Raw genomic sequence first — 24,865 nt, 5'->3', positions numbered from 1 at the left:
GAGAAGATGGATATCACGTTTTCCATGGTGTGACTGTCACACATTGCAGGCCTGTATCAAAGCACCTCATGTGTTCCATAAATAGATACACCTATCTACCCACAAAACTCAAAATTAAAAGCTACCAGAAACATTGTAACCAACAAAGAGAAAAAGAAATTAAACCACGAAAAAAGGACACATTCTACCAATAGCTCAAATTTGGCCATACTACTAATTGCTAGCCCAACTTTGAGCCCTATGAATTGGAAGTGATGTTTTTACATGCACAGCTGCTAGGAGCTCCTGTCACGGCCAGAGGCTCACTGCCACTTGCACAGATTACTTCCTACTAATTTGGGGACTTTGAGAAGGTAATTAGGAGTTGTATGCTTGCTTTTAACACAATCACCTCTTTAAAGAAACTCTCCAAATACCATCACGTTCTGAGGGACTGGGGGTTAGACTTCAGCAGAATTCTTGGAGGACACCGTTCAGCCCATAACAATGAACGTGTAGCTGACACCGTGGGCCGCCTCCGTTTTAACTGGACGCTTTCAGGCCCAAACCCATGAATTGTATCCATCTCTGAAATTGCCAGAAGAGATTCACCAAAAGAATCAAACCTTCTTGTGTTTTACAAAACTCAGTGCAGACCCAGAATCTCTTTAAAAGTTGCCTGAACTCCCTGTGCTGTTCATTGGACAGGAGCTTGGAGATGGCGTTTTAAAGCCCATGTTCCTGAAAACCTGTGAAACGAACTCCTTGCCTTTCCTCTGCAATGTTACTCCTTCCTCCTGCCTGCATGGAGGTTAATCATCCTCTTGCTTCCCAGGGCATCCCACCTGTCCACACTGATTTGCGTTTGTGTTTAGATAGAAGTGCTTCCATTTGAAGACACACCTGTATTCTGTTCGAATATACAGCTATGGAGAAAGTGGGTCAAGCCTGAGGGAGGCCATCTGTCAGAGCGTGTTTTAGCAAAAGGAAAACATGAGAAGGAAACTTGTAACAGAGGCCGAAGTATTGTAGCCTGAGGGCACCAAATGAGTTCTGTGGACTCCAGCTGTCAGCCCCGATCCCAGTTATGTAACTGTTCAGGAGAGCAGAGCTTTGCGAGATGTGGAATGGACGTGGCCCACAAAAGGGAAAGGCAGAAGTGCAAACCTCACTTTCAATTTTTGAAATAAGGACAGACCCAAAGTGCTTACTTTATGTTTTTTAATAGCCTATCCTATGAAATATTTAGTGCTTTTTAGGAGACAGAGTATTAGATCAAATTCTGGCCAGGCACGGTGGCTCACACCTGTAATCCCAGCACTTCGGGAGGGTGAGGCAGGCAGATTGAGCTCAGGATTTTGAGACCAGCCTGGGCAACATGTCAAAACTCTGTCTCTACAAAAAAATGTAAAAATTAACCAGGCATGGTGGTGGGTACCAGCTATTCAGGAGGCTGAGGTGGGAGGATCACTTGAGCCCAGGAGGTTGAGGCTGCAGTGAACCAAGATCACACCACAGCACTCCAGCCTGGGTGACAGAGTGAGACCCTGTCTCACAAAAAATAAATAAATAAATAAATAATAGAAAAAATCCAATTCTTAGATATCCTGACAATTATCACTTTTATTATCGTTTTTATTGAAATTTCCAGCTAATATGTTATTTCACATGACTTTCCAGATAACTGACATACATCATCATGTACCAAAAGATTTTTTTTAATTTTCATCATACTTGCTAAAAATTGTTTGATAAACTATTTGTAAATGAAACAGGGTTTCCATCCACAAAGTGGCCTCCAAAAACATTGACCTTTAACAGTTCCTCAAATCATCGTGGGTAAACTGAGGCCTCAGAGACCACCAAGGTATGTGTGGTTGGGCCTGTGAGAAACAAACTCACTCGTCCAAACCCAAAGAATGGACTCAGAGACCCGGAGAACAGTGAAAGTGAGACTTTTAATGATGGTCTTGCAAGATCCAGTGTCTGATGGGCAGGCACACCCAGCACAGCTTCAACAAGCCATTTATCCCCTCATGCGCAGGTCCCTCCCCCGGTCCCTCATAGGCTGAGCACTATGGGGTCACAGTCTTCCTGGACGTCGCGTATTGGTTGTTGGGCAGGAGCTTTAGGTGTTTTCTTTAGGGTTGTCTTGCTGCATTTTATTGCAACCCACAATGCATTGCAATCCCAGTCAGCTCAGGGGCTCTTCAGGTATTTGACTTATGACCTAAGTAGCTGGGCAGGCTGATAAGAACAGACAAAACAAGCTATTTCACAGGCTAGTAAACTTTCATCTTAGACTAAAGTTCTTTGGTTCGGGTAAGGGCAACTAAAGGGGCAGACGGGTGGGCCAACAAGTAGGTGTCGGCTATCCAAGCAGGGGCCTAGTATATCCTGTTTTTTCTGTAGTTTGCTGACCTAAGCCGATTTAAGGCACATTGTCTTGGAAATGGACCACTGTATACATTATTTCCTTCAGGCCTGAGGCTCACAGTTCTGATCCCAGCTTGCGGCTTTCTGGAGCGTTTGTTTTCCCCCTCACTGGTTACTCCCCCTTCATTTTATGTAGATGCAGATCCTCAGTGCAAATCCAAAGCTGGTTCCAAAGGACTTTGTCTTTGAGACTATAATTTTTCTTATTGCAATGTCTAAGGCTTTTTGATATATTTGAGCTTTCACATCTATAAAATAGGGGGAATAAAAAAGAAAATGGAAACCTTAAGTCCTGATAAGCAGAGGCATAAGCAGATATGCTTTCCTAGCAGGGATCTTCATTTAATATCTACCATCCTCAATTTTCCTCTTTGTAGATTCAACAATTCTTTGAGGCTTGCTTTACATCATTTATTATCTTGTCCAGTCATGTTTTTTTTTTTTAATAATGGGAGTATAATTTACATACTGCAAAATGTACAAACCGCACACATTACAGTCCAACAACAAATGCATGCACACACATAGCACATGCCCCATCTAAATACAGCATCTTTTCATTTCACCAGCAGAAGCCCACTTCCGCCTCTTCCCCACAATCCACACACCCCCCTCAGAGACGCCCGTGCTCTGCTTTCTCCATGGAGTGCTGAAAGCCTCCTGGAACTTTATGTAAATGGAACCACACTGTATATTCCTTTTTGTGCCCAGATTTTTTTGCTCAGCATAATGTTTTTGAAATCCATCTATACCATCATGTAAAATTGTAATAGTTCACTCATTTTGTTTTGTTTTACTGAAGAGCAATTCATTGTATAAATGCACCGCAATTAGTGTATCCACTCTTCTGTTGACGGGCATTTGGGATTTCTCCTGTTTTAAGCTGTGATGAATAGTTTGGATCAATATCCCCATGTGACTCTTTTTGTGAACATATACATTTCATTTATCTTGGGTAAATATCTAGAAGTGGAGGTGGTAATTCGTAGGAAAGGTGTATATTTAACAACCAAGACATTTTCCAAAATTTCTTGAAGTTATTATACCAAGGTCTGAGCTCTGATTTTCCACATGGTTACTGACACGTAGACATGTAGCGCTGTCAGCCTCTTATTCTTTTTTTTTTTTTTTTTTTGAGTCAGAGTCTCACTCTATCTGTCCCCCAGGCTGGAGTGCAGTGGCACAATCTCAGCTCATTGCAACCTCTGCCTCCCCGGTTCAAGCGATTCATGAGCCTTAGCCTCCCAAGTAGCTGGGATTGTAGGCACCCATCACCACACCCACACCCATCTAATTTTTGTATTTTTTGTAGAGAGGGAGTTTCACTATGTGGCCCAGCCTGGTCTTTTGGAAGTGCTTATTGGCTATTTGTATATCTTCGTAGTGTCTTCCACAGTGAAGTTTCTGTTCAAGTATGTTGCCCACTTTTTATAAATAGAGATTTGATATCCTTTATTATTAAGTTGCAAGAGTTTTTGTATTCTGGATACTAAACAGTCACCTTGATTGTAAATATATCATCCCAATCTATCCATTCCTTTTAGCTTAATCAACAGTGTATTTCAACAAGCTGTATTTTTCCAATTTGATGAAAATTAATTTGTCATTTTTTTCTTTTGTAGTTAGTGCTTTCTATCTCCTAGCTAAGAAATCCTTGCCTGCATGAAAACCATGAAACTAATCTCTTCAATTTTCTTCTTAAAATGTATAGTTTTAGCTTTTCTTTGAGGTCTATGAGGTCTTGTGACCATTTTCACATAGGATGTAAGGTAGGGCTCAGAATCATTTTTTTCAATATGTTGTCTAGTTTTCTTAGTACTATTTGTTAAAAAGACTTTCTTTCCTTCATCAACTTGCTTTGGTACCTTTGTTGAAAATCGATTGATCATACAGACTTGAGACTTGATTCTATTCCTAGTTCCAATGGTACTTATCTAGCCTTGCGCCATTACTACATTGTATTTGTTCTGCAGTATCAATATCGTTTAGGCTATTCTAGGTCTTTTGCATTTCCATATAAACTTCAAAATTATCTTTCAATTTCAACAAGGGTACTGACTGAGATCGAATCATATCTATAGATAAATTAGGGGACCATTGATATTGTACAATATTGAATCTTAGATTCTGTGAAAATGGCATATATTTCTATTTATTTAGGTCTTTTTAAACTTATTTTAGCAATAGTTTATAAATATGAGTGTAGGTTTGGCATGTCTTTTTTTTTCTTGAAATTATACCTAAGTATTTTGTAACTTTTTGTCCTAAGAGTATTGTTTTTTAATTTAATTTTCCGCTTTTTCAACTTTTACATAGAAGCATGCAGACTTTTGTATATGTGAATTCACTTATTAGTTCTGGTAGTTGTTTTCATCTTTCCCTAGGAATTTCTACAAATATGATCATGCCATGAGGATAAAGTCAGTTCTACTTCCTTTCCAATCTCTATGACTTTTATTTTCTTGCCTTATGACACTAACTAGGACCTCGTGTGCACTGTTGAATAGAAGTGGTGAAGGCAGACATCCCTGCCTTGTTCCCAGTCCCACGAGGAAATCATTCACTCTTTCATCATTAAATATAATACTAGCTATAACTTTTGTATATGTCCTGTATCAATTTAAGGAAATTTTCCTCTAGTCCTTTGTGTGTTCAGAATTTTCATGAAGAATGGGATTTTGTGTCTGTAGATAAATTAGGGGACAATTGATATTACAACAATATTGAATCTTAAATTCTGTAAAAATGGTGTATCGTTCTATTTATTTATCTTTAACTTATTTTAGCAATAGTTTGTAAATATGAGTGTGGAGGTTTGGCATGTGTTTTTAAATGTTTTTTCTGCATCTATTGAGATGCTATGATTTTTTTCCCCCTTTACTATGTTAAGGATGTGAATTACATCGATTGATTTTCAAACTGTCAACCAATCTTGCATTCCGGGATGAACCACACTGGTTCATGATACATTAACCTTTTTATATAGGGATGAACTTGATTTGCTAATATTTTGTTAAAAACTCATCTGCTCGTGAGGACCATGGGTCTGTAGGGCTTTTTTTCTTATAACATCATTGATTGGTTTTGGCTTTAGATTAACATCGGCCTCATCAAATAATTTTGATAGTCACCCCCCCCTTCCATTTTTCTAGAAAATTTTGCACAGAATTGGTATAATTTCTTCTTTAAATACTTCTTGCAATTCACCAGAGGGAGCTATCTGAGCCTAGTTTACATGTGAGGTGGTTTTTACTATGAATTAAATTTACTTAATATATATTGCACTTTTCTGGTTTTCTGCTTCTCCATCAGTGAACTTTGACAGTGTGTGCTTTTCAAAGAATGTTCCCATTGCAACTATGTTTTTCACTAACTAGCATACAATAGTTTACATTATTCCCATATTCTTATTTAATGACTGTAGGAACTGTAATAAGATTCCCTTATTTATTTCTAATTAGATAACATGGAAGTTTTTTCTCCTTTTTCATGATTAATCTAACTTGAGATTTATCAAACCTGTTCAAAGAGTCAATTTTTTTGTTTCATTAGGGTTTTTTCCCCTATTGTTTTCCACTTCCTATTTTGACCTCTACTATTAATTTTAGTATTTTCTTCCTCTAACAACTTTGGGTTTGATGTACTCTCTTTTTTTTTCCTTTTTAGCTTCTGACAGTAGAAGCTTAATGTTGGACATTTCTTCTCTTCTAATATAAGCACAAATTTAGAGCTAAAATGTGTCTCTCAGCATTGCTTTAACTCTGTTTCACAAATTGAGGTATATTATACTTTCATTGTCACTGAGAATAAAGAGGCTTTAATTTTCCTGTGATATCTCTTTTAACTCTTTGGTCACTTACAATGGTGATACTTAATTTCTGAGTATATAGAGATTTTCCATATATGTTTTTGTTATGTATATTTAACATGATTTTATTGTGGCCAGAAAATACACTTTTATGATTTCAAACCTATAAAATTTATTGAGACTTTTTTTATTTTGTAGTGTATAGTCCATCTCAACAAATACTCTATACAGTGTTCTATAAATGTAATTTAGGTCAAGTTAGCTGTTAGCATTCTTCTAATTTTTTGTTCGATACAGCCTTTTCCTCACTACTTATTCTATCAGTAACTAGGTGAGGAATGTTAAAATCTCAAACTATCTTTATGTATGTTCCTACCCTCCTTCATTTTTTTAGTTTTTTATTCATGTTGTTTAAAACTCTGTTGAGTGCATAAACACCAACGATTATTATATTATCTTGATGACTTGATCATTATGATATGTCTTTCTTAATCCCTGGCAATATTTCATATTTTGAGAACTACTGTGTCTATTGTTAACATAACCATTCCATCTTTCTTAAAATAAGCATTTACATAATGTATCTCTTTCAATTATTTGACTTTTAACCTATCTACATTTTATATTTGAAGTACATTTTGTAGCAATCAAAATATGTTTTGTTTTTTAAATATAATTTGAATATCTCTGCATTTTAATTGGAGTACTTAGTCCATTTACATTTAATGTAATCACTGACATATTTGGATTTAAGTGTACCATATTGCTAATTTTTTTCTGTTTATTCCGTTTATTTGTTTCCCCTTCTTTGCCTTTTCAACAAATCGATCATTTTAGTATTTTATTTTATCTTCTCTGTTGACTTTTAGCTATACCTCTTTGTATTACTTTTAGTGACTGATCTAGAGATTAAAGCATGCATGTTTAACTTATCATAGCCAACTACCTCATGATCAAAGGAAGAAACTTACAACAGAATAATTATATTTACCTCATCCCAAGGTGTGTGCTGCTCTTTTTATATATTTTCTAAATATATAATAAACATTACAGTACACTGTCATTATCTTGTATTTACAGAGTTAATAGTCTTTTAGTAGAATTCAAATTTGTATTCTGTCATTCTTGTTGTGGTTGCTCTGTATGTGAAAGGTCTCGTTTCTCTGGCTACTTTGAAAATACTTTCCCTGTCTTTCATTTTCAGGAGTTTGGCTGTGCTGATTTGTACGGTCTTCTTCAGGTTTATTCTGTGTAAGTTTGATTGAGATACTTGGGTCTGTGATTTGATGCGTCTTAAAAAATTGAAAACTTTAAAACTATCATTTAAAGTACATTTTCTACCTTAACAGCTTTTCCATTTTTTTCTTGAATTCCAATTATACATAAGTTAGACTGCTTTATATTGTCCAACAGATCATTGAGTCTCTGTCACCTTTTTCACCTTTTCTATTTCTCCCTGTGCTTAGTTTTGATAGTTTCTGTTGATCTGCCTTCAAATTTACTGATATGTTTTGTGAAATGACATATCTAATGTGAAAGCCATCCAGTAAATTTTTTCATTTCAAATGTTGTTTTTGAACTTGAGAATTGTTATTTTATTTATATAGTTTCCATTTCTCTACCAAGATTCCCCATCTATTTACTTATTATGCCCCTTTATTTTAAATTCTTAAAATATTTCTAACATCTATTTAACATCCTAATCTGCTCATTTCAGCATCATTAGATCTTTTTACTTTGACTGTATTTTTTTCCAAGGATAGGTCATATTCTCCTGTTGCTTCTCACATCTAGCAATTTCATTACTATTGCTATATCATTATTTGCTGGGCTTTGTGGATACCATGTTGTTAAGAATATGAATTCCGTGGTGTTCTTGAATTTTCTTCTAGTAGGTAGCTTATTACTGACCAAGGGTAGTTTATTACTGACCAATTTCTAGTTGAAATGATCAACTAGATCATTTCAAAGCTTGTTTTAAGTCTTTGTTAGCACATGTTCATGGCAGTTCTTAATCTAGGACTAGAGTATTCCTAGTCCTTAAACATAACCTTTTTACCATCCCAGCTGAATCCTAGCTCTTCAGTGATCTATAATTCTGCCTCATCAGAATGCCAGACTTTCAGCATTGTGCTGTCACTTGAATTTTCATTTAGCTCACAGGTCCCCAGCCACTGCTCTCGGTGGGATCTGAGTCTCCCCTTCTCATGTGGGGCTGAGTCTCAACCAAATCCAGTGGCCCCACCAGATCTCTGAAGCAGCTTCCTTCTGCCCTCAAATTCTACTTGCCTCAGCAGCACAAGCTTTGGTTTTTACCTTCTCAACTTACAGTGATGCTTGCTCTTCTTCAGGTCCACTTTTCTACTGCTGAAAAGAGCTTCCGGGTGGGAGGCTTGTGGAGCTGTGGGGTGCACTCACATGCTTTCCTTTTCTCAGGAACAATGGTCATGACTGCCTGGCATCCAAACTCTGAAACCGGTTGTTTCATAGACTTTGTCCAGTTTTGCCATTGTTTGCAATGAGACATCTGGTGAGCTGTAGCTCCCTCATCCTGGCCAGGGGCTTGTGCATTCACGGCCAGTGAGCCTTCCTTCCTGCTCTTTCTAGGACTGTGATGTGGGTCAAGATCACTTCACACACTCATGTCTTCTCCAGGCTCACTTTGGAGGAGACTATAATGCACTTACCATTTTCCTTCTTGGTTTCAATAGATCAGAAAGAATTTGGTAAGACAGAGCTGAAATCTTATTGTGCCCTACTCAGCTAATGTTGTTGAGTCATGGTCCTTGGACCAGGAAAGGTAGAGAACTGGCTGTCCCTCTTCACGATGAGGGAATGTTCCTCTGCACTGTCTGATCCTGGGGCTTTCAGCCAACCCCGATAACTTGTTTATGAATACATAGTATGTGATTACTTCTGCAGAGAGGAGAGTACATCTGATTTTTCTACAAAATATTAACCAGACCCTAAATTTAAATGCTTTTCATATTTGAATTAAAAACCATTTATTGCACTATTCTTCCTTTTGTGGCCCTAGAAACAAAGATGCTATTCTGATTTTAAAGATATGACAAATGAAACATAGATGGTTAAATAAAATTTAACAAAGGCAAGACAAGGAAGAAGAATTCAGAAAATTCAGCAGCCACTATAAGGATAAACTTTACTCAGGCAGGAAAAGATAGGAAGATGAAGATCTCCTTAAGTAGCCTTTGCTCAGTGCGGAAGGCAACTGCAGGCTGGAAGCCTGGGATGTGCTGAGGACCTTATAGATAGTCCTGGGCGCATCCACTAACTTCTCAATGTCTCAGATTCTTTACCTGGAATAAATACATCAAGAAAGCTAAGACGTGTCCCGGTGATTACGCAGTGTGACTAATGACGAAGTAACCAGGTATCCTCAATATGTGCAGTTATTTTGATATTGCAAAGCACACTATCACCTAATACTTCAACCACATGTTCTTAAAACCTGATCATTCATATCAAGCATTCTGGGGAAGGCCATGAATTCAGGGCACTCGTGATATTGAATGAAAAGCTGCTGGCATAGCCACAAGTGCCTTTCAGGGAAAATAAGCCATTGCTTTTTTTTTTTATCTCACTCAAGGATAATCCTCACCCCAAGATGTTAATACGAAACAATAAGTAGACTATTAACTCAGGACATTTTATTTCTAAATAAGATGATTAGGACATCTGAAAATACCTAAAAATGATCCCAGTGAGTGTCTCTTTCCCTCAGCCCTGACAGTGTAGTAGTTCTCCCAAACTGTTATAATATGAAAAACCGGCGATAACCACAGAGCCTCAGTGTTGCAGACGCCAACTGCACTTCACGGCTGCACGTGGTTCCAGGCAAGGGCTTCTGTGCCCTCCAGATGCTCACCCAGATGCCCCCTAAAATACATAAAACTGCTTCAAATAAATGCTGTTTATTCCACAGTGAGTAACAAGATTTATAAAGCAAGTGTCCTGGAACTTTCAAGCCATGCATTAAAAACAGCTATCGACCTTTCCTGAAAATGACTCTTGACTCTTAGACCAGGGCTGGCCATGGGTCACTGCATCCTCCGGATCAGCTTCCAGCTGGTCCATATTCAATAATGGGAGCCCAAGCTCAAGAACCCAGGATGTGAGCAGCTGAGGAGTGGAGACTGCCCAGCCGACCCCTGACTTTTTTAGAGGAACACCCAGCCAGCCCAGCCCGCTCTTCTAGGCATTACCCAGAGAGTGGGGAGGTAGCGGCAGCTTGGGGCGCCCTGCGATGCAGCTTCTCCGGCACACCCAAAAGGTCCAGAATTGAGACCAAAAAAAAGTATGGCTTCCTTTTTTCATCAGAAGCTTGAGTAAAACCAGATTTTCAAAAGATGACAATGAAAAACATGCAAAAAATCGAATTATCTGAATATCAGAGTTCCACTCATATTGAACTAATAGAATATAGATCAGATCCCAAACGGACAATGGGTTCCAAGGAAACCACAAAGAGAGGCCCTGACGCCAAAGAACTTCTGTCATACTTTTTCTGTATTAAAAATGTAATTCTTCACATCCTTTTCCAAGAACACTCTAAAGATGCGGTCTGCCCTTTCTTAGAAATAATTGCTTCTCTCCCAGAGCTTACGTGCCTTCATGGTGATTGCAGATCATAGTTGGAATTTCAGCTGTACTTGTTAGCAATAGATAAGTGTTAGCAATACTGCTGGCTTTCTGTTTCCTTTACTTTAGTTTGGTTGCTCAAGCTGTCCCATGAAATCTAAAGTCCGCTGCACTAGCAGAAAGAAAAGTTGGTTAGGCACAACTGGGAGTGTCAGAGAAAATACAGGATGCCCAGTTACGTTTGATTTTGTTTTGCCATTGTTTTTTATGTATTTATTTTAATTTTAAAATGTGTAATTGACAAATAAAAGTTGAATATATTCAAGGTGTACAATGTGATGATTTGATCTATACATTGTGTAATGATGATCACCACAAGTTAATTAACACGTCTGTCACCAGCCATAGTTACCATTGTGGGGAATGAGGATGCTTAAAATCTGCTCTCTTATCCGTTTCAAGTGGGCAATACGTGTTACTAGCCAGAGTCCCCATGCTGCACATTAAGACTCCAAAACTCATTCATCCTAGGAGGCTTGTACCTTAGACCAACATCTCCTCACTCTCTCCCTTCTCCCCTCACCCCATGGGCCCTGGCAGCCACCATGCTACTCTGCTTCTATGAGTTCAACTTTCTTTAGATTCCACGTATGAGAGAGATCATGCACTAGGATTTGTCTTTCTATGCCTGGCTTATTTCCCTTAGGATGAGGTCCTCCCGTTTCATGCACGCTCGTTGCAAATGGCAGGATTTCCCTTTTTTTAAGGCTGCCTAATCTTCTGTTGCTTGGCTGTACCGAATTTCACTCATCCACTCATCCACTGAAGGACACTTGAGCTGCTTCCACCTCTAGGCTCTGGTGCACGATGCTGCCGTGGATATGAGGGTGCAGTTATCTCTTTGAGTTTCAATTATGTGGGCGTTGACCTGCCGGTTACCCCATTTCACATCCCCAGAGGGCTCTCATTTCTCTGTGTCCTCACCAACACATTATTTTCTGGCTTGGCTTTGTTTTTCTAATAGCCATCCTAATGGGTGTGAGATGATATTTCATTGTGGTTTGGATTTGCATTTCCCTAATGATTAGTGATGTTGATTACATTTCCATGTGCTTATTGGCATTAGTACATCTTCCTTGGAGAAATGTCTATTGAAGTCCTTTGCCTTCCACTGAATTCAGATAAACCATGAATAAGGTTTTTAAATATATATATGTGTGTGTGTATATACATATATATATGTACACAGATATATATTTATGTGTGTGTCCCACACAATATTAGAAATGCCTATATACTAAAAAATTATCTATTGTTTATGTAAAACTCAATTTTAACTGGATGTCTTGAATTTTTATTTGATAAATCTAGCAACATCAGAAAGTAAAAACTTTGATAGATCTAAAACAATCCTTAAATATCTTACAATTTTGCTAAAGTAAAGTCTGGAATAGTTTAGTGCGTTTGTGTGAGTGTTTGGCTGGTAGCCCTACTTTATTAAAAATGTAATTTCATCTTGAGATCCTCCAGACTAAATCATTTGAGCTTCACACTCTTAGTGTAACATTATTGGACTCCCTTAATGAAATTATAACTCAAGCAAGATATTTCATTCTCTTGTAGTAAATTAGTTTGGGCTGCGAGGGTTTAGAAGAGCCAACCCTTCCCTGGTTTATTCTTGTTTGGTAGAACAAAGAAGGCAGAGGCATTTTATATTTGAGTTATTTATTGTTCTCTCTGTTGCCCGTCCCTACTGGAAACAACAGCTGTTAATGGGCTCCCAAATGAATTTCAGTGTGAACTCTCCTGGCCTCTGAAAACCTTGGCTAAGGAGAAAACAGGCTCAGCCTCAAAAGAAAAAGAGCCAGTTTCAGGCTGGGTCTGGATGCCTGAAGGCCAAGGGCAGATGAAACCAGCAGTTCATGTTTTCTTGAGAAATCACACTTCAGGGAGATATACAGTGCCATGGTGGGGCACCTGTGGACAGCTGTCCTCATTACAGGGTGATGTAAACTCAGTGACCTCCTGGGAAATCCCGCCCATGGGTGTCCACAGCTTCCAAAGGAGAGGGAAGGATCCCGCATTGCAAAGTAGCCGATCCCACAGCCAGTGCCCTGGAACTTGGACAGCAGGGACGCTAGGACACGCTTCTGTCGCACTCTGCACCGTGTTGCATGAGCAACGCTGACATTTCCACCTGGGGCCTCTTAATCAATGAGGTCCAGGTTCACAATGGCACACGCGAACCGTGTAGACTGGAGGACGTCTGGGAGCCAGGAGCTCCCTGTGCTGTGTCTGTGTTGGTGTCTCCTCTGCAGTGCAGTGAGTTCTACATGTGGACCAATACTCCCCAGTGCGGTGGTTTAATCTGGGTGGTGGAAATCTCCAAAATAAGGAGCTTTTCTTTAGGATCCCTTTATTAGTCATTTTTATTTCTCTCAATCATACCTCGAACCCACCATTCCTTAATCTCGCTGTTGATGAAATAAATTGCTGAGACCATGGGAGTAAAACAGCATACTTTATTGGTGAGGAGTGGCATTTCCTAGTTGGATCTGTTTCCACAATCGTGCTGCACTCAGAGTGGTGGGGACCCAGGAGGCAAGACCTGCTTGGCCTTTGCTCACCTGGCCACAGGCTTTAGGCAGAGGCAGTCCCTGGAATTCCAGCCACCGTATTGAGGACGCTTGGCTGTTTCTGGAAGGACTGCATGCTCTGCCCACACCGCTAGCTCCCTCCTCCCCTCCTGTACTTCTGCCAAACGCCCGCTAAGTGACAGGTCCTTTATTTTTAATGCATGTCAAGCCCAGAAAGCAAATTCTATACTAATAGGGAAAGATAGTCTTGGCTTTATTTGCACCATTCTCTTTTAATTGTGAGATCGTTTTACTTGTTTTAGCCCATCTCTGTGAAATGATCTCGACGGAAGGCTCTGCCCTACCCAGGATCTTGTAAACAGATGCAAGGTTGCTACCCTGGAGACAGCTGCTTAAAGTTTTAAGGGACATGGGCAAGGTGAAGGGAGATGCCAAAATAAGAGAAGGAGAAAGAAGGAAATCGTAGAATTTTAAATTGAGTGGAGAAAGGAATTTGATAAAATGCTGTCAGATATTCAATAAAAGACTGAACCAGAATGAAATGGCTGAAACCAAAGTGACCTTTCCACGTCCCTTGTCCAACCTTCAGTAATAAGAACTTCTAAAAGCATTGCGTTTTTCTGAAACTCCATGTCAAAAGTGCGTTTCCTGTTCTTTTCTTTCCAGATAAAGTAAGCATATTGTCAACCTTCCTCACTCCCTTCAAGCACCTGAGTCCTGGCACCACAAACACGGAGGATGAAGACACCCTAAGTAAGCAGCTTCCTTTCCCCAAAGTGCACAAAGGCCCCTGTATTCTGTGTGCAGGGGTCCCCCCACTGTCCTCAAAACCTGAAATACCTGGGGTCATCTGGGAGGGTCTGTTTGTCTTACCTGGAGAGACAGTGTCTGCTCTCAGTGCCCTACAGAATCCCCATCTTCCCTTCAGTCCCACCTGCATCTGCAATCCTATCCTCACTTGGAATCCTTTTCATTTGAGGGTCTCACCAGAATCCTATCTCCACCTACAATCCTGTCTTCATCTGAGGTCCTATCCTTACCTGGAGTCCTACTGTAACCTGCAGTCCCACCCTCACCTGCAGTCTCATCTTCACCTGCAGTTCCACCCTCACCTGGAATCTTACCCACACCTGCAGTCTCATCCTCACCTGTGGTCCCATCCTCACTTTCAGTGTCACCCTCACCTGGAATCCTATCCTCACCTGCAGTCTCACCCTCACCTGGAATCTTACCCGCACCTGCAGTCCCACCCTCACCTGCAGTCCCACCCTCACCTGCAGTCCCATCTTCACCTGTGGTCCCATCCACACTTTCAGTGTCATCCTCACCTGGAATCCTATCCTCACCTGCAGTCTCACCCTCACCTGGAAACTTAGTCTCACCTGCAGTCTCATCCTCACCTGTGGTCCCATCCTCACTTTCAGTGTCATCCTCACCTGGATCCTATCCTCACCTGTGGTCCCACCCTCACCTGGAACCTTACCCGCACCCGCAGTCTCATCCTCACCTGTGGCATTTCCTGGTTGGATCTGTTTCCAACCTGGTTGGTCCCATTCTCATCTTCAGTCCCATCCTGAATTGGAATCTTAGCCTTCCCTGCAGTCTCATCCTCACCAGGAATCCCTTCCTTACCAAAAGGGCAGGAAAGTGTCAGTAATGCCTGTGGGACTGAGAACCCCAGGGATTCCAAGAAATCAACCAGTTTTCTTGGACTATTCTCTCCTCTCCTTCCTTTGTTTTTTCATCAAACCAGAAAGAGCAATGGTCATGGTGTCTTAGAGCATGGTTTGTACAAGTATTTAACAAGGAAAGGGCTGGATAGGAGCCCCTCCTGTGCAAACATTTCTGGCACATGAAATTGGAAAGGGGCCAAGCANCCTCACCTGGAATCCTATCCTCACCTGCAGTCTCACCCTCACCTGGAATCTTACCCGCACCTGCAGTCCCACCCTCACCTGCAGTCCCACCCTCACCTGCAGTCCCATCTTCACCTGTGGTCCCATCCACACTTTCAGTGTCATCCTCACCTGGAATCCTATCCTCACCTGCAGTCTCACCCTCACCTGGAAACTTAGTCTCACCTGCAGTCTCATCCTCACCTGTGGTCCCATCCTCACTTTCAGTGTCATCCTCACCTGGAATCCTATCCTCACCTGCAGTCTCACCCTCACCTGGAATCTTACCCGCACCTGCAGCCCCACCCTCACCTGCAGTCCCATCTTCACCTGTGGTCCCATCCTCACTTTCAGTGTCATCCTCACCTGGATCCTATCCTCACCTGTGGTCCCACCCTCACCTGGAACCTTACCCGCACCCGCAGTCTCATCCTCACCTGTGGCATTTCCTGGTTGGATCTGTTTCCAACCTGGTTGGTCCCATTCTCATCTTCAGTCCCATCCTGAATTGGAATCTTAGCCTTCCCTGCAGTCTCATCCTCACCAGGAATCCCTTCCTTACCAAAAGGGCAGGAAAGTGTCAGTAATGCCTGTGGGACTGAGAACCCCAGGGATTCCAAGAAATCAACCAGTTTTCTTGGACTATTCTCTCCTCTCCTTCCTTTGTTTTTTCATCAAACCAGAAAGAGCAATGGTCATGGTGTCTTAGAGCATGGTTTGTACAAGTATTTAACAAGGAAAGGGCTGGATAGGAGCCCCTCCTGTGCAAACATTTCTGGCACATGAAATTGGAAAGGGGCCAAGCAGAGTCCTCAGGATGGCACCAGGCTTGTTTAGGAAAGGGATCTGAACAGTGTCTCAGGAGCTGACTGTGGGGGTGAGGATCCAGGAGTGTGTGGCTGCAGGAGCTGGCCTCTATGTTCACAGCAAATTGTCAGGCATTTAACAAAGAGGACAAGACATTCCACACCATGTGAACAGCTCCTCAAATTTTAACACCACCTGGCAGATGGCTCCTTTTTCAACCAGGAAGAGGTCAGCACACTCCTGTTGTTGTGGGACGGGGAGGAGGTGAGGTGACCCTGGGATTGCTGGTCAGACCAACAAGAGGCAGTGGGAAGGGTCTGCAAGGGACGCCGTGCACTTTGCCATCAGCCTGGGAAACACAGCCCTTCCCAGACAGCATAATAATTAACCATACTGGAAATGGAGGTTTTTCAGCAAAAGCAGCATCACAGTCTTTCAGTGTCAGGACCAGAGCGAAGGTCAATGTCCTCTCTTGGACCCCTTCTCTTCTAGATGTGGAAGGAGCAGGTTAGGAGGAGGGTGTGCTGGCACTAGAGAGGGCTCGGCCCAGACTGCATGCTCCCTCCCCAGCACAGCTTGAGACTCAAGCCAAGTTTTGACACAGGTCGCTTCTGTTCTCTGGTGACCCAAACTGGAAAATTTCCAGATGAATCCATTTATTGATCAGTACTTCTGAAATCTGGGATAAAGAAAGCAAAAAGCACACACCAGGCGTGTGCACGTGTGCATACACACACCCCCCGGGGTGCACACAAACACACACACTCCAAGAGCACACAAGCACACACCCCCCGGGGTGCACACAAACACACACACTCCAAGAGCACACAAGCACACAGCCCCCAAGAGCACACACCCCCCACCCAAGCTGAGCCTGACATGTGGACCTGGAAACACCTGGGAAGGGGAAGTTCACTGTTTCCTCCTCCTCCACACCTGGAGCTGCTGGGATCCTGGCTGGAGCTGGCCTCCCTCAGGAGAAAAAGAAATGAAGCTTCAGCAAGGGCCAGAGGATATCTGGGGTGCGGAGCAAATGGTTTCTAACTTACAGAGGTGCAGCAACCGCCTTTCTGTAGCAACCAGAGGCCAAGATCTGGAGAAATAAACCGCCTGGCTGCACATGAAAATTATTGCTCTGCCCCTGAGATTCCTGAGAGAGGGACGTCCCCACCCCACGTAGCAGCTTCTCCTTCCCCCTGCCCCCCCATAAGAACCCCACAGTGGGCAATGAGAAGAGGAGACGGCCTGAGGAGGCCAAGAGTTTCTGGACTTTCCAAAAGCCTTTCATGTTCTGTCCTGGCAGCTAAGCTGCCTTGGGCTATAAACATTACCTCTCAGAGCCTCCACGCTAATGGGTAGAAACTTAGAGGTAACAATAACTTTAAATTATTTATGGTAGTTAAAATGCTCTTGAAATGCTTGAGAAGCCTCATTTTCAATCAATCAACTAGTTGCTCCCCTTTGTGTAGATGCTGTTTATTTACTTTCTTTTCATAGATTGTTCAAAGACAAACCTGCAAATGAATCAGCCCTCCCTCCATAGCTCCCCGCGGCACTGCCAGCTCGGCCTTATCCATTTGTAATCCAGATGCACGGGAAGGTAGAAAAAGATGTGCGTGTGTGTGTGTGTGTGTTGTGATGTGTGTTCATGCATGTGGCATGTGTGGCGTGTGGGGAAGTGCACATGTGTGTGGGGTGTGTGCGTTCACATGCATATGTGTCATGTGCATATGTGTGCATGTGTGTGCACAGGTGTGTGTGTGTGCGCATGGTTGTGGTGTGTGCCTGTGCTCATTGTGTGGCCATGTGTGTTGTGTGTGCAGCATGTGGCATGTGTGCCGACGTGTGAGTATGTGCACATGTGTGTGATGTGTGAGCCTGTGCATCGTGCGTACATGTGTCGTCGGTTGTGGCTGCACATGTGTAGCATGTTGGTGGGTGTTGTGAGTCTGGCACGTGTTGTGCATGGTGTCTGTGTGTACGTGTGTTGCATGTGGCTGTGGCATGTGGGTGAGTCTGTGCGCAGGTATGTGCATGTGTGTGGTGTGTGAGTCTGTTGCACGGTGTGTTGCATGTGTGGTGTGGCGCACGGTGTGGTATGCATGTGTGTGGTGTGTGTCTGTGCATGTGTGTGCATGTGTGTGGAATGTGTGCACGTTGTGCTGTGCATGTGCTTGTGGCATGTGAGTATGTGCATTGTGTGGTGTGTGTACGTTTGTGTGCATGTGTGGTGGGTGGTGTTTAGTCTGTGGCACATGTGTGCATGTGTGTGGCTGTGGTCATGCCATTTGTGGCATGTGTGCCGGTGTGGTATGTTGCACATGGTGTGTGGTGTTGCTGAGGTCGCTGTTGCACGTGGTGCGGATGTGTGTGATGTGTGTCTGTGCACGTGGCATGGCTGTGTAGTGTGGTGAGTCGTGCACATGTGCACAGGTGTGTGTGTGTGGGGATTCTGGCACGCGTCTGTGGCGCACATAATGGTCAGGAGGAGGGTGGCGTGGTGAGGAGCACACATGACCTTGCCTCTGCCTCCTCCCGTCTCCCGTGTTTCACAGCCCTGTGAGTCTATGGTCTGGGGGGTCCGACACGACGGGTGGACCTGTTCCCCATCCCACCCCATCCCACCTGGCGCGTGTTCCACCTTTGGGGAATCCCATGTGCTTCCCTGTGGATGCTGGATGCCAACAACCTCACAGGATCATGGCTTTTGTCTGGGGCCGAGCGCCCCTCATCTAAGGGTGCGGAGCGGGGGACAGGCTCGCAGGGCACACACCACGCCCTGTACCTGCGGGAAGTGGGCCTGGGAGCCGCACCTGGAAGCCCATCACCCATAGGCTGGTCTTGGCTGAGTGGACTGAACAACTCCACGTCTGTAAGGCGTGTCTGCCTGGGGCAGTTAACTCTGAAGCTTTCTCTTCCAACGCTGAGCAGCCATGAGTTCCTGCCATCTGGTCACTGTCAACTCTCTGCTGACCACTGCGCAGAGGTTGGGATCCAACCCAGTTCTGACCAGGTGAGCCCAAGGCTGCCCGGCACAAAGACGGCCCTGGGCCCTGGAGCTGTGCTGGAAAGAGGTCTCCCGACAGCCGCACCTGCTCCTTCCTGAGTCCCACGCACCACAGGCCCAGCCGCGTGGGGTCCTGCGTGATGAGTCTTTGAAGGAGGCCCTTCTGCAGCTGCCCAGCCTGCCAGTGTCCACTCCGCAAATGCCAGGAGCCACTGCCTCCCACCCCCGGCCCCAGCCTGCCTCCTGCCGCTTACAGAACCTCTGCTGTGCCCTGGAGAACCCAGGCACCTGCCTTCCCGTCTCTCCGCGGGGCTTCATGGAGGGAAAGGGCTGCTCGGCCGCAGAATAACCTTCACCAGGAACAACATTATCTCTTCCAATGTAGCGTGGCGCGCCGCCTGGCTGGCTCCCAGGAGCCCGTCTGACCCGCAGACACGCAGCGTCATTATTAGTGATGCGTGCGGTCCCAGTGATGCCACACAGGGGAAGCCGGGCGTGCAAACGGCCCAGCAGAGGACGGACAGCGGGAGCCAGAGGAGAGGACGCCTGAGCTCTGGAGCAAGCGCAGCCCTGCACTCCCCGGACGCACGGCGGACGGAGGGCCGGCAGACCCACCAGGCCCGGCCCCACCCGCACCTGCTCTCCACCTATGAACAGCAGCAGCCTAGGCCATCCGGCTTTGCACAGCCAGAACAGCTTTCACTTGGAAAGCAAAAGTTTCACCACAGTCATGACAATATAAAACGTTGGGCTTTCTCCGCCAAATGCTGTCCTTTAACGCATGAAAACTGTAAACTTAGCACATTTCCGGACACTGTATCAAACAACGTCATTTGCGTTTGAGGCTCAGGAGGACGCCCGTGAGAGAAGTGGATGGAAATCATTTCATTTTGCATTGTCCCATGCGGATGCCTCCCTGAGTTTTCAAATTGCTCATCATCATCCTATTACTGTGGTTTGTGGTATTTATCTAATAGTTCCAAATTATTTGCCTACTTTTATCTAATTTCTACAGTGGAAGGATATGTGCAGCTCTCTGAAAACCTGGTGCCGCTCACAACGACCTCCGAGAAGCCACAGTTCACAGATGCCCCATTCTAGGAGGTCTCCAGAAGGAGGTTCTTGGCTGGGGTGCAGAGGCAGGAGGACATGCCAGGGTGTGAGCGGCCGGGATACCACCCACGGAGTCTCACTGGGAGCGGGTTTCATTAGGAAAGGTGTGTGGAGTCCACATCAGGAATTTTCCAGGGAGAAGAACTGTGGTGTGAGCGCCATTGAGGGCGAGAGGGCAGGGGAGCTGCACTGTCCCCCCAAGGCCACCATGCCATCTTGCTTTCTGCCTAGCTCGCTGCCATTTCCCACCGGACTGACGTAGGTGTGCACACAAATGCACACACACATATGCACACAAAGTATACATAATGCACACACACATGCATACACACAGTCACACTTACATGCACAATTACACATACACTCACAGGCACATGCTCAGGCACACACTCATACACACACTGGTTACATTACACACTAAGGCGCTGTTTACCAGCTGGAGCCCTCCAGGGGTTGATAAGAATCTGTTTCCAGTCTGAGTGAGTGACTCTGAGGAGCCTTAACCAACGAGGTGTTTGTGTGTGTGTGTGTGTCAGAGATAGAGACAGACACAGCGAGACAAAGACAGAGAGAGACACGGAGACAGAGAGTGATACTTTTCTGTTCTTCTCAGGATGCTTTGGCTAGTCGGGATCTGTTTTGGTTCCATGTGAACTTTAGGATTGTTTTTTTCTAATTCTGTGAAAAATAACTTTGGCCATTTGACAGGGGGATGGCGTTGAGTCTATTGAGTGTTTGGGGCAATATGGACATTTTAGCAATATTGATTCTTCCAATCCATGAGCATGGGATGGTCTTCCATTTGTTTGTGTCTACCGTTTCTTTTGTCAGTGTTTTGTAACTCTCCTTGTAGATATCTTTCATCTCCTTGGTTACATGCTAAACCTTTCTAAGAATCCTGATGTGCAGCTGACATAGCAAGTGGTTCCCCGTCTGCCCTGATGTAAGCACATGAGTTTCTTGCAGACCTACGCCCAGCTCTAATATACTTTGAGTATGCAATTATGACTGGCTAGAATAATAACTATTTGGGATAATAAATTTTGGAGTGGACTAAAGGAATCACCAATTCTTATACTCTGTTTTGAAATGTCCATTTGAATTGTTCCAAGTGCAAATAATGCATTTTTAGAATCACATCCTTTTTACAATGCAGGCCCCTCAAACCCCTTGATCCCAAATCCCTGGCACCACCCTGGGAGGTGAGCCCCGCACCTCCCTCTTCGTGCTCTCAAAAGGTGTTGGTGGCTTACAGTGTCTTTTGTGGTCACAATTAATGTGCTCTGAGGGCCTGCAACATTTGGTAGGTCATGCCAAAACTTTTTTTTAATTTCATTTCATTTTATTTTAGGCTTAGGGATACATGTGCATGGGTATACTGTCCCGTGGGTATACCATCCTGTGGGTATACCGTCCCATGCGTATACCATGCCGTGGGTATATCACACCCTGGTGGGGACTGAGCTGCTAGTGTACCCATTACCCAAATAGTGAACCTTGTACTGATAGCTTATTTTTCAAACCTTACCCATCTCCTACTCACCCCCTTCTCAAGTCCTCAGTGTCTGGTGTTTCCATCTCTACGTCCATGTGTATCCATGGTTTAGCTCCCACTCATAAGTGAGAACATGCAGTATTTGCTTTTCTGTTTCTGAGTGAGTTCATTTAGGATAATGGCCTCCAGCTCCATTCACATTGCTGCAAAGGACATAATTTTACTCTTTTTTATGGATACATAGTATTCCATGGTGTATATGTACTACATTTTCTTTATCCATCCACTGTCGATGGACATTTAGGCTGGTTCCATGTCTTTGCTATTGTCAATAGTGCTGAGGTGAACATACACACACAGGTGTCTTTTTTTATGTAACGATTTTCTTTTCCTTTGGGTAGATGCCCAGCAGTACAATTGCTGGGTCAAATGGTGGTTCTATTCTTAGTTCCTTGAGAAATCTCTATACTGTTTTCCATAGAAGCTGAATTAGTTTACATTTCTACCAACAATGCACAAGCATTCCCTTTTCTCTGCATCCACACAAACACGTTGGATTTTATTTTATTTTATTTTATTTTACTTTTTAATAATAGCCATTCTGACTGGAGTATGATGATATCTCAGTGTGATTTTAATTTGCATTTCCCCTATGATGTTGAGCATTTTTCTTTTTTATTTTTTATTTTATTTTTTATTTTTTTTGAGATGGAGTCTCGCTCTGTCGCCCAGGCTGGAGTGCAGTGGCCGGTTCTCAGCTCACTGCAAGCTCCGCCTCCCGGGTTCACGCCATTCTCCTGCCTCAGCCTCCCGAGTAGCTGGGACTACAGGTGCCCGCCAGGTCGCCCGGCTAGTTTTTTGTATTTTAGTAGAGACGGGGTTTCACCATGTTAGCCAGGATGGTCTCGATCTCCTGACCTCGTGATCCGCCCGTCTCGGCCTCCCAAAGTGCTGGGATTACAGGCTTGAGCCACCACACCCGGCCGATGTTGAGTATTTTATCATACACTTGTTGGTTGCTTATATTTTTTCTTTTGAGAAATGGTCTGTTCATGCCCTTTGCCCAATTTTTCGTGGAGTTGTTTGGTTTTTTCTCACTGAGTTATTTGAATTCCATCTAGATTCTGGATATTAGTACTTTGTTAGAGGCATAATTTGCAAATATTTTATTCCAGTTTGTAGGTTGTCTGTTTCCTTTTTTTTTCTTTTGTTTTGTTTTGTTTTGCTGTGCAGAAGCTTGTTAGTTTAATCAAGTCCACTTTGTCTATTTCTTGGTTTGTGCATTTCCTTTTGGGGCCTTCATCATAAATCTTTTGCCAGGCCAATGTCCAGAAGTTTTGCCTAAGTTTTCTTCTAAGATTTTTATAGTTTCAGGTTCTATGTTTAAGTCTTTAAACCATTCTTGAATTAATTTTTGTGTATGGTGAGAGATAGGGGTCCAGTTTCATTCTTCTGCATATGGATAGCCAATTTCCCAGTACCATTTACTGACTAGGATGTCCTTTCCCCATTGTTTATTTTTGTCAGCTTTGTTAAGGATCAGATGACTGGAAATGGGCCACTTTATTTCCAGGTTCTCTACTCTGTTCCATGGGTCTATGTGTCTATCTTTGTACCAATACCATCCTGTTGTTACTATAGACTTGTAGTATAATTCAAAGTCTAGCAATGTGATGCATCTGGATTGGTTCTTTTTCTCAGGACTGCTTTAGCTATTCAGGGTCTGTTTTGGTTTTATATGAACTTTAGGATTGTTTTTTCTAATTCTGTGAAAAATAATGTTGGAATTTGATAGAGATTGCATTGAATCTGCCTATTGCTTTGGGCAATATGGACATTTTAGCAATATTAATTCTTCCAATCCATGAGCATAGGATGGTTTTCCATTTTTTTGTGTCTTTTACAATTTCTTTCATCAGTATTTTGTAGCTCTCCTTGTAGCTATCTTCCACCTCCTTGGTTGAATTTATTCCTAAGTATTTTATTGTGTGTATGTGACTATTGTAAATGGGATTGAGTTCTTGATTTGGTTCTCAGCTTAAACATTATTGATGTATAGAAAGGCTACTAATTTTTGTACATGGATTTTGTATCCTGAAACTTTACTGAAGCCATTTATCAAGTCTAGGAGTCTTTTAGAAGAGTCTTTAGGGTTTTCCAGGTATATGTAACATACATGTATGTCATCAGGGAACAGAGATAGCTTCACTTCCTGTTTTCCATTTGGATGTCTTTTATTTCTTTCTCCTGCCCGATTACTCTGGTTATGACTTCCAGTACCATTTTAAGCAGAAGTGGTAAGAGTGGGCATCATCTTGTTCCAGTCCTTAGGGAAATGCTTTCAACTTTTCCCCATTAAGTGTGACATTGGCTGTGGGTTTGTCATAGATGTCTCTTACTATTTTGAGGTATGTGTCTACAATGCCTAGTTTGTTGACAGTTTTTATCATAAAGGGATGTTGGATTTTATCGAATGCCTTTTATACATCTATTGAGATGACCATATGGTTTTTGTTTTTAGTTCTGTTTGTGTGGTAAATCACATTTATGGATTTGTAGAGGCGGATTCATCCTTGCATTTCTAGAATAAAGCCCACTTAATCATGATGAATCATCTTTTTGATGTGTTGCTGAAATCACGCATTCGGAGTGTCTGCAACATTTGACAGATCATGCTGAAACTGTTACACGCACCGTCTCCATTGATCTAACAAGGCCCATGTAGTAGGTTCCATTTGTGAACTGTGTGATGGGTCAGGTCACACTGCCAGCACCCAGCCTCTGGAATCCACCTCTGTGCCCCAAAGACAAGTCCATTCACCAATCTGTGCACCAAGCTTTGGAGACAGCTTCCCTAGAGAAGACAGGGACAAAATGCAAAAAGTGGGAACCAGGGAAAAGTTCAGTGTGCCTGCTCTGAGGATCAGAGACAGAGGGGATGACTCAGGAGGGGCATGGCCATGCCTAGCCTCTCGGAGCAAGGGCAGAGCTGCCCATCGGTGGGCTAATCAGGCTTCATGAGCCTAAGTGAGGCTGACTTTTTAAAATAATTTTTATTGTGGGTTTTATTGTGTATATTTCAGGTGTACATCATGATGTTTTGTTACACTTACACTTGGTGAAGTA

At 43.1% G+C, this 24,865-nt stretch overlaps 1 protein-coding gene across 1 annotated transcript in view; it reads left to right on the top strand.

The window, feature by feature from the left end:
- The window catches only part of ADARB2 (adenosine deaminase RNA specific B2 (inactive)), a 530,095-nt gene that overhangs the window by 339,469 nt on the left and 165,761 nt on the right, over positions 1-24,865 (top strand). Inside the window, 1 exon segment of the mRNA XM_017885822.1 lies at positions 14,089-14,175. Coding sequence (XP_017741311.1) covers positions 14,089-14,175 — 87 coding nt within the window.

The sequence above is a fragment of the Rhinopithecus bieti genome, unplaced genomic scaffold, assembly GCF_001698545.2.
Source record: "Rhinopithecus bieti isolate Rb0 unplaced genomic scaffold, ASM169854v2 scaffold_15437, whole genome shotgun sequence".
NCBI lineage: Eukaryota > Metazoa > Chordata > Mammalia > Primates > Cercopithecidae > Rhinopithecus > Rhinopithecus bieti.
Note: the sequence above shows the minus strand (reverse complement) of the source record. Positions and strands in the feature narration are given on the sequence as shown.